General features: G+C 52.9%; 1 protein-coding gene across 1 annotated transcript in view; it reads left to right on the top strand.

Annotated features, from left to right (window-relative positions):
* The window catches only part of PDIA5 (protein disulfide isomerase family A member 5), a 97,807-nt gene extending 83,947 nt beyond the window's left edge, over window positions 1-13,860 (top strand). Inside the window, exons 14-17 of the mRNA XM_077118138.1 lie at window positions 1,283-1,413; window positions 6,446-6,516; window positions 13,003-13,137; window positions 13,630-13,860. Of these exons, the coding sequence (XP_076974253.1) occupies window positions 1,283-1,413; window positions 6,446-6,516; window positions 13,003-13,137; window positions 13,630-13,710 (418 nt within the window). The 3' untranslated portion in view covers window positions 13,711-13,860. The remainder of the gene's footprint in view (window positions 1-1,282; window positions 1,414-6,445; window positions 6,517-13,002; window positions 13,138-13,629) is intronic.
* Window positions 13,861-14,606: the final 746 nt, after the last annotated feature.

The following is a 14,606-nucleotide window of genomic DNA, read 5'->3' as shown; positions in this document are numbered from 1 at the left end:
CACCAGCAGGCCAGAGATGAGAGAGCAGAGAGCTCCTGTGTGGTCTCAGACATGGAGCCAGGGCTTAATGACAGGGGACATGAGGGAAAAGGGAGAAAGACCAGATGGCTGGGAGAGCAGGGCTGCTGTTAGCCAAAACAGAGAAGTTGGGTTCAAGGTGACAATAAGACCTCCAGGTGGAGATACCAGAAAAACACCTGGAAAAAAGGCGCTTGATAGAGGTTAGGGCTAAGAGTCATTCTCACCCCAGGGATTACTGAAGATTTACATATGGGAGGATCTTCTGAGAACTGCAGAAGCTTGATGCTAGAACTGGAACAAGAAAGAAAAGTTGGAGAAGTGGGACACTGTGGGGGCTCAGAGAAGGATTCCAAATGGTGATGGTGTTCAGGGGTGCTACCCTCAATTGGTAGGAAGGGGCCTAGGCAGTCAGAAGCCAGGTGTTGCAGGGGCTAAGGATGGAGGGCAAGAAGAGGCCGGGGCAGTGCTGGGCGCAGACCACTCCCCAGAGATGCTTCCCAGGAAAGGGAAAGAAAGACGTTAGGTTGCCCAGAGGAGCAAGGGCAAAAAAAAGGCTTTTAAATGACTCTGGAGATCTATACTTGTGTGAGGCAGACTGGAGGGAACCAGTGGATAGGAAGAGACTGACAAATTCTAAACATGTATTGAACGCCTGCCATTTTTAGAGCATATGGGCTCTCAGTATGAGCTACTTGTCTGACTGGGGGCTTTATATACGCTGCTTCTGAACTCCATGAAGAGCCCACGAAGTAGGTATCATTGCCCTCATTCAACAGAAAAGAAAACGGAGGCTCAGAGGGGGTTAGTGACTTACCCCAGGTCCCCAAGCAGGTGGGAAAAACCAGTAGCCTGGATTTGGACCCAGGCCCACCTCACTCCTTAGCCCATGCTCTCTCCGCCAGAATGAAGGCTTAGGAGCAGTAGGGTCCCAGAGGAGTCAGGAGGGTCGCCCAGGTGGAGAGGGGCTGCCCCTGGCAAGAAGGAGACGATGGGGGTAGAGGCGCACACCTGCACAGGCCATCCCACCATCCCAGAGCTCAGGCCTGCCACGTCTTCGCAGAAGGCTCCTTCATAGGTGCCTCCAAGGGAATCAGGACATCTTTGCAAATGGTGTGAATGGGTTCTGTGAAATCTTGGGAAGGATGCAAAGTGACTTCACGCGTGTTCCCAAGTGGGTGGGGTAGGGTGGGGTGGGGTGCACTTGCCTGACCGAAAGACCACCAGCCTCTCCTCACCCCTGCCTCCCCCCGGCTTCCCGCAGCCCTGAGGAACCCCCGCCCCCGGAGCCCAGCTGGGAGGAGCAGCGCTCGAGCGTGCTGCATCTGGTGGGGGACGCCTTCCGGGAGACCCTGAGGAAGAAGAAGCACGTCCTGGTCATGTTCTATGCCCCCTGTAAGTAGCTGAGCGCTCATGGGGGGGGGGGCTGAGAAGAACCCCCGGGGGGCCAGGGCCTGGCTTGTGCACACAGGAACCCCGGCTGCCCTGTGGGATTGTCCCCTCCATAGTTTTGGGGAAGCCTTTGTCCTGTCAGTCCCAAGACCCTCCTGCTCTGTTTATTTGGGCTCCACAGGCCCCTGGACCTTTCTCCTGCCAGCCCCAGTTTCCCCTTGGAACTTAGGAACTTAGGATTTAGCTGGCCTGTTCATGCCTCTACTTGCATAGTTTTCCTGAGTGTCCCCACTCCAGCCCCCTTTGCGTTTAGGTTTCATGTCGCAGTGTAGCCACAGTCACATTCTGTGTCGGGAGGCTCGTTTTTATTCAGAACTGAAGTTGAAGAAGTGCAGGCAGGTCAACATTGGTGACCTCGAGTTTTCAAGTATTCTCATCTTTAAGGTGTCACCTGGCACTTGAAAGGTTCTGAGGATTTCCCACTCTTGTGTGGCCCTCTCCTATCTGCCCCAGGTAGCAGCTCAGCAGAATGGAGTAAGGGTAATAAAAGGGAAGCCAGGCTGCTCAACCTGGGCCTAAACCCTTCCCTTCCTTGTCACTGGCCCTCCTGTTTGCTCCCCCCCTGCCCCCACTTTTCAAATGTCAGTGCCCTGCCGCGCCTCTGCCCTGCTCTCACTGTCCAGGAGGCATTGCTGCCAGGCAGCTAGCTGTGCTGCATTTATCTTATTGTTCCAGCCTCCCTGTCCCTCTGCTTTTGCTTTCTCTTCTCTGAGTGGTGCTTGTTCTCTCTCAGTTCCTTATAGAGCTCTCACTGAGCTCTATATGCCCTCAGCTGTCCTTAGGGTATTCCTCCAAGACTGAGTAGATTTAGCTAGCATGGTCCTTCTGGGCAGAGGGGGGGAATGGAGGTCCAAGGCCCCAGGGAGAGTGTGACTCAGCCAGAGTCTGGCAGCCAACTAGTGAGCCTGTCTTTCCTTCGGCCTACGTGGTGGGCTCTCCTTTCGTCATGGACATGAGTCAGAGTCACAGCAGAAAGCGAGACCCTAGTTATAGAATGAGGAGTCCTTGACCAGCCACTGGCCCAGCACAAAGTCCAAATGCTTTCCACAGATGCTCCTCTCTCCCCTAGACCTCTAAACTAGAGCGTGGCATTCCCTCAGCCCTCCTCCAGCTCGTTCCTGACCCAGGAACCTTCGTTTTCCTTCAGGCCAGTCGGGTTCTTAAATCCCCAGGGGATCTAGGATGGCGCCTTCTAGCTGGCTGGGGTGCTGACAACCCATTTCCCTCCGCCCACCTCTTCCCTTCCTTCCTTCCTCCCCTTTTTTCTCTCCTCCTTCCTCCTCTCTACCCTTTTCCCCTCCCTCCTCCCCCCTCCTCCCCTTTACCCTTTTCCCCTCCCTCCTCCCCCCTCCTCCCCTCCCTCCTCTCCTCTTTCATCTTCCCTCCTCCCTGTTTTCCTCCCCTCCTCCCTCTTCCCTTCCTCCCTCTTTCCCTCCCTTCCTCCATCCCTCAAATAACAGCTCTGTGCTAGGTGGTATCCTGGCACCAGGGACACTAGGGAAGGAGACACGGTCCTTGCCAGACCTCGAGAGGCTCACAGACTACTCTGACAAGAAATAATTCCAAATGTAATGCATTCGTGTCAGTGTCACTGAGCAACTCACCTCCGGCAAAGGCCTTGGTGCCTTGGGTCCCCCATCTCCTTCCCTACATTCTTCTGTTCCCACCTCCCGCCTCGTTGCTCCTGCGCGATGCATCTCTCCCAAGGATTAAGAGGAGGTAGGGGAGGAACTCTGCAAGGACAAATAAATCTATCTTTTTAAGCTTTTCAGTGATTACAGTAGTATATACTTAATAGATTCTAAACATTCCAGAAAGGTCGAACAGTCAGTAAAAGTAAACACTTGAATAAGGTATAAGGTAAAAAGCAAAAGGCTTCGCCCACAGCCCCCCCACATCCCTCTTTCCCCTCAAACCACCCCATATCTAGCCTTCTCCTCCCGGCTGTACCCTGCCTCCTCCCCACAGCCCACCTCCCCTCCCCTTTCCTCCTCCCCCATGTCCCTCCTGCCTTCCACCCCTCCCCCCTGCATCCTGTTTCCCCCCCACTTCCCACCGTCCAGCCTCCCAGGTCTACACACATTCTCCCCCTGCCCCGTCACTGACCCCTCTCTTTGGGTGCTCCCCTTCGCCCTGCGAATGATCTGGTCAGTGTGGCTGCGCGTCTCAGGCCAGCCTGTCCGAATCTCTAGAATTAGACTTTTTCATTCTAGCCTCGTCTTTGTTCCTCAGCCCCCACTCTGGAAGGCTTCTTGGGTTTCCTGCTACACAGAGGTGGTGCCTTGTTTTTTTTAAAGTCCAAGCGAAAAATCATGTCACTTCGGCCCACCTGACAGCTCTTAGAAGCATCTTCGTGCACTTTCTCAGGCAGCCTTCCCTCCATGTGCCCCCCTGCCATGCTCTTTCTTTAGAGTAATGGAAAAATTAGATGCAACAGAGGCCATTAATCTGAGGCTTAGATGCTTTAAATTTATGGTAACTGGAATGTGCACTTAGGCTGCCAGTTACCTTATATTTTGAATGAGCAGAGAAGTTAAAAAGGAGAAGTTAATAGTGAAACCGGATGCTGGGGAAGGGGACAGCTCATTTTCAAGCCACTTAATCTACTGGTAGACATCCATATGCCATTCACCAGGGGCCTCGGCCTCCTCACCAGGAGCTGCCCGCAGGATGCAGCTTGTTGACCAGTACACTGCGCTTAAGTATTTTGAAAATTGTATAATATCATTCCCTTATAGTATGACATTTTCATGAATTTGAACAATTCTTTCCTTGGTTAGGTCAAATTAAAAAGGTGGTATGTGTATTTGGATTAAATTAGATTAATTAATTTTTTTAATTAATTAAATATTTGGCAATTAAAAAGTATTTATCCAGTATCTGCCATGAGTTAGGATGTGCGAGCTAGTTTGTCTCACTGAGTTCTGATACAGAACAAAAGTGGAATTTTCTGAATCCCACACTCAGCCCAGCTGTCTTCTCCTCCTTCTGCCTTGGATGTTGGGGAGATCCCTTCAGCCCCCACCCTTCCCCCCCACAGTTCTTGGCCAGCTGGCCACGCCACCAGCCAGGCCATATGGGAGGTCCCGCCTGTCTCAGGAACCAACCCTAGTGCCAACATCAGATTCAAATCATAGCTTAGCCCTAATTCCATCTCCCGGAATCCTTTAAAATGCCAGTCATTATCTTATTTTAAAAAGAGAGAACCGATGAGCAAAACCATATCTGTTTCCTCTCCGTGTCATCCCTGTCAGCTTCTAAGGCCCCCAAGGGCGACCCGCTGAGCTCGGCTCTGTCGCAAGGTGGTGGGCTGTGGCCAGGTCCCTCCCCGCAGGGGCATTTGCCTCTCCCACCCATGTTTCATCAGAATTAACTACCACGTTCAAGGAAATCCTTCTCTCAAAGCAGTTCTCTTCTCGCGGCAGTTCTGTTCAGCAGCATCTGGGGAATGGTGGTAGGGAAGCGGGACTGGGGATTTGACCAGTTAACCCTGAGGCCTGGGAGGGGCCAAGGAAGTGGATCTCGGCCAGAGCAGCCTGCAGCTTCCCAGGCTCCTCCTCAGTGGTGTCTTCTGCAGCTCCCCATGACAGGAGGTGTAAAAAGTGGCCCTCAAGCCGGTCCCTGGCCCAAGTCTGAAATCCTTTATTCACATCTGGAGAAGGGCTCAGGGTAATGCAGAGAACCAGAGACAAGATGGCAGGGTGGGGTGTGGGCAGGACCATTCCACTGCAGCAGCCAGGGCCTCTGGGGTGACAGGTCTTTGACCGTCACAGTGGACCCAGACCCTGAGAAGTACCAGGGGACCTGGAGATTGTCTGGTGATCCCCTGTAAACTCATCTTCATCTTGGCCTGACCTTCTTGGATCTCCAGCTCCTGGATTTGAGCCAAGAATGGAGGACAGCGTGAGGACACGGGGCCTGGTTGACTGCCGACAGTCTGGGGTCTGGGAGTTGCTAGGGATGTGGAAATGAGCAGCAAAGACTGAGCAGCAGGGCTCAGGGAAAGTGGCTGTCCCTGACTTCTCCTCTTTCCCGTCCTGCTTTCTCTCAGACACGGAATGGAGTGTCTTAGTTTCCTAGCTGCTGAAACAGGTATCATACAATAGATCAGCTTAACAACAGGAATTTTTTGACCTACAGTTTCGGAGACTAGAAGGCTTACCTCCTTCCTGGTTCAGTATCTTCCAGCTGGCTGGCGGTCTCAGGGGTTCCTCGGCTTTTCTGTCACTGGGCAGTGCACATGGCACTGTCTTCCTTCCCTTTCCGGTTCCAGTGACCCCCAGCTTCTGGCTGCTCCCCAGAGCTTCTAATGCTGGCTGGCCTTCTTTATAAGGCTTCCAATGAAGTATTAAGACCCAAGCTGATTCACTTGGCCACATCTTAAATACAGATAACATCCACAAAAGGTCCTGTTTACAAGGGTTCATATCCACAGGAATGAATTAAGAAAGAAATGTGTTTTTCTGTGGCTTGAACCTCCAAGCCACCATGTGAAGAACTTGCCACTGTCACCTGAGCAAGAGAAAGGGGTTTGTTACAGGCCTGGAGAAGCCTGGGCATGGATCCTCCTTTCTAAGCCCAAAGCCCTCTTCCACTTGCATGTTCAGGATCTCGCTGGCTAGGACTGCAGCTGCTGTGTGGAAGGAGCCTGCAGAGCCAGGCCGCACCGACCAGCCCCCCTTCCATCCCCATCCCTGGCCTCCTATGATGGATGGCTCCGGGCAAGAGGGTACCCAGTGTCCTACACAGCCCTCACCCATAGGCAGACATGTGGGGGTGGTTTGGGGGGCCAGGCTGACCTAGGGCCCCTGGCCGTCATGTGGGCAGGGCGTGGGGAACAGGGGAGCCCCTGCATCTGGCTGGGTGGAGACAGACTCCTGGAAATGCCCCAGCAGAGGTTCCAGGAAGTGCCCCTGGCCCCTCCCACCTGACCCCCAGGTGGGTGACATTCCATCAAGTGTCTTCTCTTGTGCAGGGTGTCCCCACTGTAAGAAGGTCATTCCACACTTTACTGCCACTGCTGACGTCTTCAAAGACGACCGAAAGGTAAGGCTACCACGCTTTCCCTCACCCTGTCACCAGCTTTGCCCTGCCACTGATTCTTACACCTTGCCCCCTCCCCTTCAGGTCCCCTTCCCCAAATGGGTACATTTCTCCAGAGGCCAAGGGTTTCTTTCAGAACCAGGACATTCTTTTCGTGAGACAACAGTAAAGCTAGCTGGGGTTGATGCTGCAAAATCAACTGAAAGGGATATACTGAACCATTTCAGCAGTTATTTGGGTGATGGGGGATGGTGAAAGGACTCATCTGTTTTATTTATTTAGTGCTTAAGCCTTTTTACAGTAGGATTGTAGTCATGCATTACTTATATAATTAAAAAGACAAATAGAAAATCCAACAAAAGTCAACTGGAGGAGGCCACGGTGGAGGAGAACAGAGCTGGGCCAGTGAAGCGTCACCCTGCCTAAGCAAAAGACTCCTGCAGCTGCCGACTGATGAAGCATAAAATTAACAACCTAGAGCTGCAGAGTGGATTAGAGTGGTGGAGGGGTGGCTGCTGGCAGCCAGGGCAGCGGGGGCTGCTACCTGCACAGGGGCAAAAAAAAGTCCAAAACTTGAGGGGAATGTGGCTCTTAACTGCTACTGAATTATGTGGGCATGGAGAGTTGCTTTGCCATGTTAACTCCCCAGGCCTTGAGTTCCCTTCTCTGTAAAGTGCCAACCTACATGATCACCAGGATCCTTCCCAGCCCCGGCGTTCAGCTGTAGGAGCCTCTCACCTAAGAGGTCTCCAGAACAGCCAGTCCTGTGGGGACACTCGCCACCCACACCCAGGCCCAAAGTCGCTGTCCCTGAGGTCTTGGTGGGATCCTCTCCAGCTGGGCCAGGACAGGCTGGCAGGGAATAGCCCCAGACAGCAAAGCAAACAGAGTCCTGGATGCTCGGCCTGGTCTAGGCCAGACAGTTGGGGCAGCAAGATTGGGGGTTCAGCCAAGGCAGGGAAGGGCAGATGTTGTTGGGTACAAAAAGCACAGGTGAGCAGAGATAAATTTTCACCCTGGGGCAAAGACTGTTAGTTCTCTGCTGGGCGGGAGCTGAGTAGCCAGGCTTGGATTATATCCAAAAGGAGGTCAGGCCTTGCAGGTACCTTCTGGGCCTGTGACACAGATGCTGCGATGCCCTTGAATCGACCTTGAAGGATGGGCAGAGGTGGACTCATGAGAACCGTACAGGGGTGATGTGTGAAGAAGCTAGTTTGGGGGGCAGGCGTGTGGATGGAGAATGGGGACAAACTAGGGGTCAGTTTCCCACTTAGACCCAGATCTTGGGACCTTCTCTGGACTCAGGGAGTCCTGCTGTCACCCACAAACTCTGGCTGTGCTCCTGAGGTACCCCTCACTCCCTCTAGGAGAGCCTATGAGGACCAGAGACATTTTGCCACTTGGCCCGCATTGAGAGGGATTTGGCAGGAAGGGGCTCTGCACCTCCCATGTCCTGCCTCTCTCCCCACCTCTGCCGCTCAGGGAGTTCCAGGACGTGCAACACAGCCAGGCCGCCAGGCCCACCATCTGCGCACTGGTTTGAAGGGCTTGGTCCCCCAGAGCCAGGACTGGAACAGCAGACACTGCACGTCACCTCCATCCCCCCAGGCAGGAGAATGACAGAGGCGCGTGTGTCTCCCTGCCCCTCAGGTGTTCGGTCTCCATGGGTCCTGGCTGTCAGTGAAGGAGGCCCAAGGGTGTCACTATGGGGCGCAGAGCCTGGGCTTGCTTTCCCACCCATGCTGGGAGCCCAGCATTGGGGAACATGGTCTGGCTGAGGTGCCCAGGGAAGCCCTGGAGGAGATGACCCTACATTGGACGTGGTACCTCTGCCACATCAGCACCTATGGGGCCAGGCTGGCCATCCAAGAAAAAAGCAGCCAAGGCACACTTCCTCTTCCTCAGCCCCCTCTGCTGATGCACAAGTCCCCCCATTTCCGTGGTGACCTTCTTCTCTAAGCACTGAAAGGCCTTTGGTTAATCACCTTAACTTGGGCCAGTGATGTTGTTGGTCTTTTCTCTCTCTCCCTCCCTTTCTCTTATTCCTTCCATCCCTCCATCCAACTTCTTTACTCCAAGCCAGGGAGCACCATCACTTGTTTTAGGAGCACACTTCTCAGCTTCTCTGTGCACTCACACAGCTGGCAGTTCTGGGATTTCTGGAGGTGCCACCAGTAACAGCAGAGAAGTGGGGGCATCCCTTCCCATCCCTTCTCTCCAACTTGGGGCACTAAAGTTGCCGGTGCCCATTCTGTGCTCCTGGCAAGGTGCTGTGATTTCCGGGTGCTGTACTGAATGCTCAGATCAGCCTCTCCGGGGGTTGGTTCCGGGAATTTGTGTCTTTTAAGAGCTGGCACTTGTACTTTTTTTGTGTCTTTTAAGAGCTGGCACTTGTACTGGCTGCTGCTGACCTGTTCGGGCCTCTCCTTTTACACATGGAGAGTCGAGGCCCGTAGGGATGTGTCCCTTGTCCGGGATGCCTGGCAAGTTACTGTCAACCAGAACTGCGTCTCCTGCCTCCCACTTCTTTATTTTGGGGGAGCGGGGTGCATAGTCCGGGAATCGAACCTGGGTCTCCCGTGTGGAGGGCAAGCATTCTACCACTGAACCACCTGTGCACCCTATCCCACTTCTTTTTGATGCCCCATGATGCCACCTTTTAGTCGGAATTTCATTTCCTCCCCACCCAGAAGCCAGTCTCTGTTCCTTCCCCAATCGATATGCAGTTGGTTGTTCACTCCATTTTCATAGCCAAAGTCAATATTAGCTCCTGCAGAGATTTATTTTCCTGAATCAATAAAGCTGTGTGAGGCAGCTCATATTTTGCTCTGGTGCCTCCACTCCCTCCCGAGAACTCACATGGGGGCCTTTATCTGTTGACACTCTGGGTATAGAAAAGGCTGCCCATGGCCGGTGTTGGAGTAGGTGGTGGTACTGAAAGGGCCCTGGAGGACGAGGATTGGCGATGGAAGGCTGGGGCATAGGGCAGGGGCAGTGCCAGGGGGTCTGGCAAGGAGGGGCTTGCCTTGTGCCCATCCCCATGACCTCAGCTCGGTGGGTGGGGCCGGTGCACAGCCTTTGGCCAGGTGTGAAGGGCATCTCAGGGTCTCACCTCCTGTGGTTGGCCACATCTCTAGTTTAACTCTGACCATGTCATATACAGTCCCTCGGATTTGTGTAATTACCCACCCACCAGGATTGAAAGCTCCTTGAGGACAGGGACTTTGTCTTTGAATTCCCTGCAGTCTCACACCTGATACCTTTGTAAATGTTGACTGAATGAAGAAGAATAACTATTTGTCTTTTACTGAGAGCTCTTTACACATAACACTGTAAAAGCATCGCCATGTTGTCCTCACGTTACTATCCCCATTTTACAGATGAGGAAGTTGATCTTAGAGCCAGAGTTACCCAGCTGGAAAGGGGCAGAGTCAGAACTGAGTAAGCAGGCAGTGTCCCAGTTTGAGTTTTCCAGAAGCAGACCCCGGGCCTAGAAATCCAGTGCAGGTAGTTTCCTTGGGAGGTGATTTCAGAAAGCACCAAAGGGGACTGAGGAAGTTAGATGGGAAGAGAAAGGAAGCCAAAGCAGGATTCTCTGTCCCACTGGAGACCTCACCGGGGATCATGCCACAGAGTTATCCCATTTGAAGGTCAAGGACGCCCGGGTACTTGTCCTCCATCTCCTGTCCATCATTGGCTGAGGGCCTGTGCCCAGGGCCTTGCCCTTCAGCTCCTGCAGGAGCCCTTAGGCCAAGAGAGGCAAGTACTGGTGGCAGGCGCTGGTCTGCAGGGACCCGGGCAGGGCGCCAGAAACTCACGCTAAGTCTGTAGAACAAATCTAGAAGTGGGAGGCATGCATTCTGAGTTGCAGATCTTGAGTGGTTGTAAAGGGGGCAAAGCTTTCAGAAGGATGAAATTGGGATAGATGAGAAGACCTTTATTTGCTGCCTTGTTTCTAAAGAGTCTAAGCTGGCTGCCTTCAGGGCAGGAGGCAACTTGTCGCCTCTTCTCCTATAGAAATTGAGTCATTGCAGCTGTAAGTAGCGTTCTTGGTATGCCACTGGCAGCTAGTTTGGGTGATTCAAAGTCAGTATATATTTTAATTTAGTAGATTTATAAAACCCTATACTGTGTTTTCAACAGCTGCAGGGCATGTATACAAATTAAATTCCTAATTTAAAGTAGACGTAGGGAGAGCAGCAGCCCCGCACAGAGCTCATCTAACACTCTGATGTGTTGGGCACGGGAGGCTCTCGGCTGCCCGGTGTGCGGAGGCAGGGTGGACTCCCCTGGGCGGGTGTCCAGCACCCACCTCGAGAAATCGAACCCTGTGGACGGCCAGAGACACAGCCACTCTCTGTTTCTAAATAATTCAGAAAGTGCTTGAGAGGGCGAGCTGGGGGCAGCCTGAGTGAGCTGGGCTGTGTGAGTCCCTGGTGAACGGCAAGTTTCACCTGCCTCACGGAGCCCGCTGTCCTCTGCTCCAGCCAGCTGTGGCCAGTGGGAATGCAGGGGCAAGTGCTGACGAATCTTCTGGCTTTTTTTTTTTTCCTTGTGTTGGCAGCAAATTCAAATTTCTTTTTTTTTTTTAAATTCTGCATGGACCAAATAGAACAATGCTGAGAGCCAGATATGGATTGCATGCAGCCGGTTTGCAAACTCTGCTCTAAGAAAGCCTGAGTATATGGAGCATCATGGAGCTGCCGAGGCAGAAGGGGAGCGTGAGGGAGGAGCTGGAGGAGAAGCACGACGCTGGTGGGGGGGATGCCATCGCTAGATCTTGGCTCTGCCTGTCCATCCCGCAGCTCACAGAACAGCAGCCCCAACTCAGCTGGGGCAGGAAGTAAGCGACCAGTAAACGTGGTTGTTGGGTGGTCTGCAGGGCTCTCCTACCTGGAAAGGGCCTCCATTCAAATGTGAGTGATGAGCAGCCAGAGAACTGGTAATTGTGATCATTCAGCCGTTTTACATTTCAAGGCACAGTAAGAGTTAGTCTGGATTCCTCAGTGGACCTCAGACCTCAGAGACAACACCCTCGCTCACAGGTCCAAGCGTATGCTGGTCCTTCCATTCACACGCTCTTTCCCAGGCCTCCAGTTGGCAGGCGGCCTCCTTCTCAACGCTCAGGTCTCAGGTCAGTCTCCCTGACCACAGGCACCCCGGCCATGCTGTGTGAAGCAGCCCCTCTGGTTTATGTGGGTGATTCTCGAATCACCCTCGGTGCTCCTCAGGCGGGCTCTCACGTGATCTTACTTGTCACGTGATCTAACTGTCCCGCAGGATGTCCATGCCTGGTGACTGGACCTGGTCGTGCTCACCATTGTGTCGCTAGCACCTGGGACAGGCTCGTCACATAGTAGGGTTGCAGGAGGAGGTGTCTGATGAGAGGACTCCCCTCAGAATCTGTCCCTTCTCCTCCTCTGCCATTAGGTAATCCCTTTCCCTCCTTTCAGGTCCGTGACCCTGAGTAGAAGAAAAGGTCCCCATTTCTGCTTTATCCCCTCTTATTTTGAAAGAACACTAAATAATAAGGAAAAGCCATGCAGCATGTGGATGTTGTTGGATGGGCAACAAGAGGCCCATGGCCAGTTTGGGAAACTGTTTCTGACAGAAAGCTCTGATTGCTTCAGTCAGACTGACTTTCCTCTGGTTTCTGGACTGTTCTCCCCTGGCTGGAACTTTTATTCTCTCCTGCAGAGAGCCTTTGCTCCCTCCACCCCCCGGGTTCTGTTGGCACCCTGGACCACCTCTGTCATACCTCCTGTCTCACTGCATTGGAATTGTCTGTTTATCCAGCTCCCCCCCGACCAGACACACTGAGCTTCTAGCAGGGACAGAGCCTAAATACAGGGTCAGGAGGGGTGACTGTAACAACACATAACACTGACTGACCATCAGCCCTGTGCTAGGCCTGTGCTGATGTGCTTTACCTGAATTCTCTTACTCAGACTCCTCAGTATCCCCATAATCTAGGTATTGATATTATACCCATTTTACAGATGAGGAAATTAAGGCACTAAAATCTAGGCGAATTTTCCTCAAGTTTTAATATGTGACCAAACTGAGCTCTGAATTTGGGGAACTTGACTTCAAAGCTGTTGTGTTAACCTGGGTCCTATCCTGCCTTCCCGAGCAGCTATTCAGGAAATATTTGTTGATGACTGAATGGATCCCGCAGTGCCTCACTGAAAGCATCCCAAAACCTGTGGTCCCGACAAATGCGGTGACGCCATGATTTCCTTTATGGTCATTATAGTCTTGATTTTATACCTGAAGTGCTCCAAGCAGAGTCCCTTAACCTTACCCATCTGCCTTGGGAGTAAAAAAAAGTATGCTTTGGTGCAGTTCACTGCGGGGGAAAGTCAAAGAAAGCACGTGACCTGAGGTTGCCGGGCGAGAAGCGCCGTCTGTGTGCAGAGAGAGGGGTCCCGGGCCTGCAGGCCTCAGGCCACAGGTGCCCGGCCGACCACCCTCTCTCCTGCCCTGTAGATTGCCTGTGCCGCTGTTGACTGCGTCAGAGACAGGAACCAGGATCTGTGCCAGCAGGAGGCCGTCAAGGCCTACCCCACCTTCCACTACTACCACTATGGGAAGCTTCTAGAAAAGTATGACAGCGATCGGACGGTAAGTCGGGGAAAGGCGTCTTCCCTGGGCTGAGTCTGCGGAGAGCAGGGAAACAGTCCTGGGGGAAGAGCCTCTCCGGTCATCCCAGAACCCACACAGGTTAGCTGGCCCGTGTGCCATTGCAGTCGGAGCTATGAGGACAGGGGCCTGGGCCTGGCTGAATCTTGACACTGCGGGCAGAGAGCCTCAAGGGTGGTCACAGAAGCCTTGTCCCCAGACCTGGGGAGATTCCTGGTGTGGCGTTTCCTTGCCTGCTCGTCAGGACTGGCCTTTGCGTGAAGGAGCAGCAGCAGGCAGCCGAGCTGTGCTGTGTCACAGGCCCTCCCTGTGTTGGCAGTCTGTCCACACTGCCTGGGTCCACTCCTGTCTGACCAGAGGAGTCAGCGGCAGAGGTCCAGAAAGGGGGAGGGAGGAGATGGGGCGCGCGTCCTGCTCAGGAACTAACTTCCTTCTTTTCCTTTTTCTCTTTCCCCCCTTCCCCCTTCCCTTCAGGAATTGGGCTTTACCAATTTTATTCGAACCCTCCGGGAGGGAGACCACGAAAGGCTGGGGAAAAAGAAGGAAGAATTATAGTTTCTGCCTCAGAGAAAGTTTTTCCATTACACTGTGAATGATACCTGTTTTGTTGTTATTTTGGAATTTCCGTATATTCCAAAGACAACGTTTTTTATAGCCACTTATGGCCATTTTGTACAATTTTGAAATAAAATTAAACCAATTGTTCGGCAGTATGGGTTATTTTCACAGGCACAGTGTGAACTCTCCCGTGGCCTAGCAAATGGATATGCGTTTTCCCTCGTCCCATGTGCTCTGTGGGAGGTGGGAGAGTCCCGCTGCAGTGACCTGACTGCCTCCAGCCTGGGTGGAGGATGGGGTTTGGCGTGCTGACCTCTTACCAGTCACTGGAAAGCAGAACAGGGAAATAAGAACACTAAATAGTCTGTCAGAAACTGAAACGTGACTAGCTACTGAGAGGAAAGTCATTAAGGTGATAAGGGAAAATATGATACTGGAGAAGCAAATGGTAACCAAGCATTAGCTCTTCTGGATCATTGTGATTTCAATTTTGATGTGTTTTCCTGGAGCCCACTGGCATATTTCTTTTTCTCAGACTCTCTCTCTGGCTTTTCTCTTCTTTTCCCTCCCTTCCTTGCCTCCTTCTCTCTGTCTCATCGTCATTTGCTTGCTCTCTGTCCCTTTCCTCCAGTCTCTTTAGAGAAAATTAAGTTGCCATATCATGGAAGGGCTGGCTGCACGGGGCATCTAGAGTGGCACGGGGTGGGGGTGGGTGATGTGCAGGCTGCTTGCTATGCACATGGGCTGGAAGGGACAGCACGGGGGACATGGGTGTCATACACTGGTGTGCAGATGTAAGGTTTTAACCAGCTCCCCCACACCACCACCACCGCAGGAACCCCCAAACCCTCCCACCACATTCTCCATGGATGGATGCTGCTTCTAGGTCCCTG

The sequence above is a fragment of the Tamandua tetradactyla genome, chromosome 10 (assembly GCF_023851605.1).
Source record: "Tamandua tetradactyla isolate mTamTet1 chromosome 10, mTamTet1.pri, whole genome shotgun sequence".
NCBI classification, from domain to species: Eukaryota; Metazoa; Chordata; class Mammalia; order Pilosa; family Myrmecophagidae; genus Tamandua; species Tamandua tetradactyla.
Note: the sequence above shows the minus strand (reverse complement) of the source record. Positions and strands in the feature narration are given on the sequence as shown.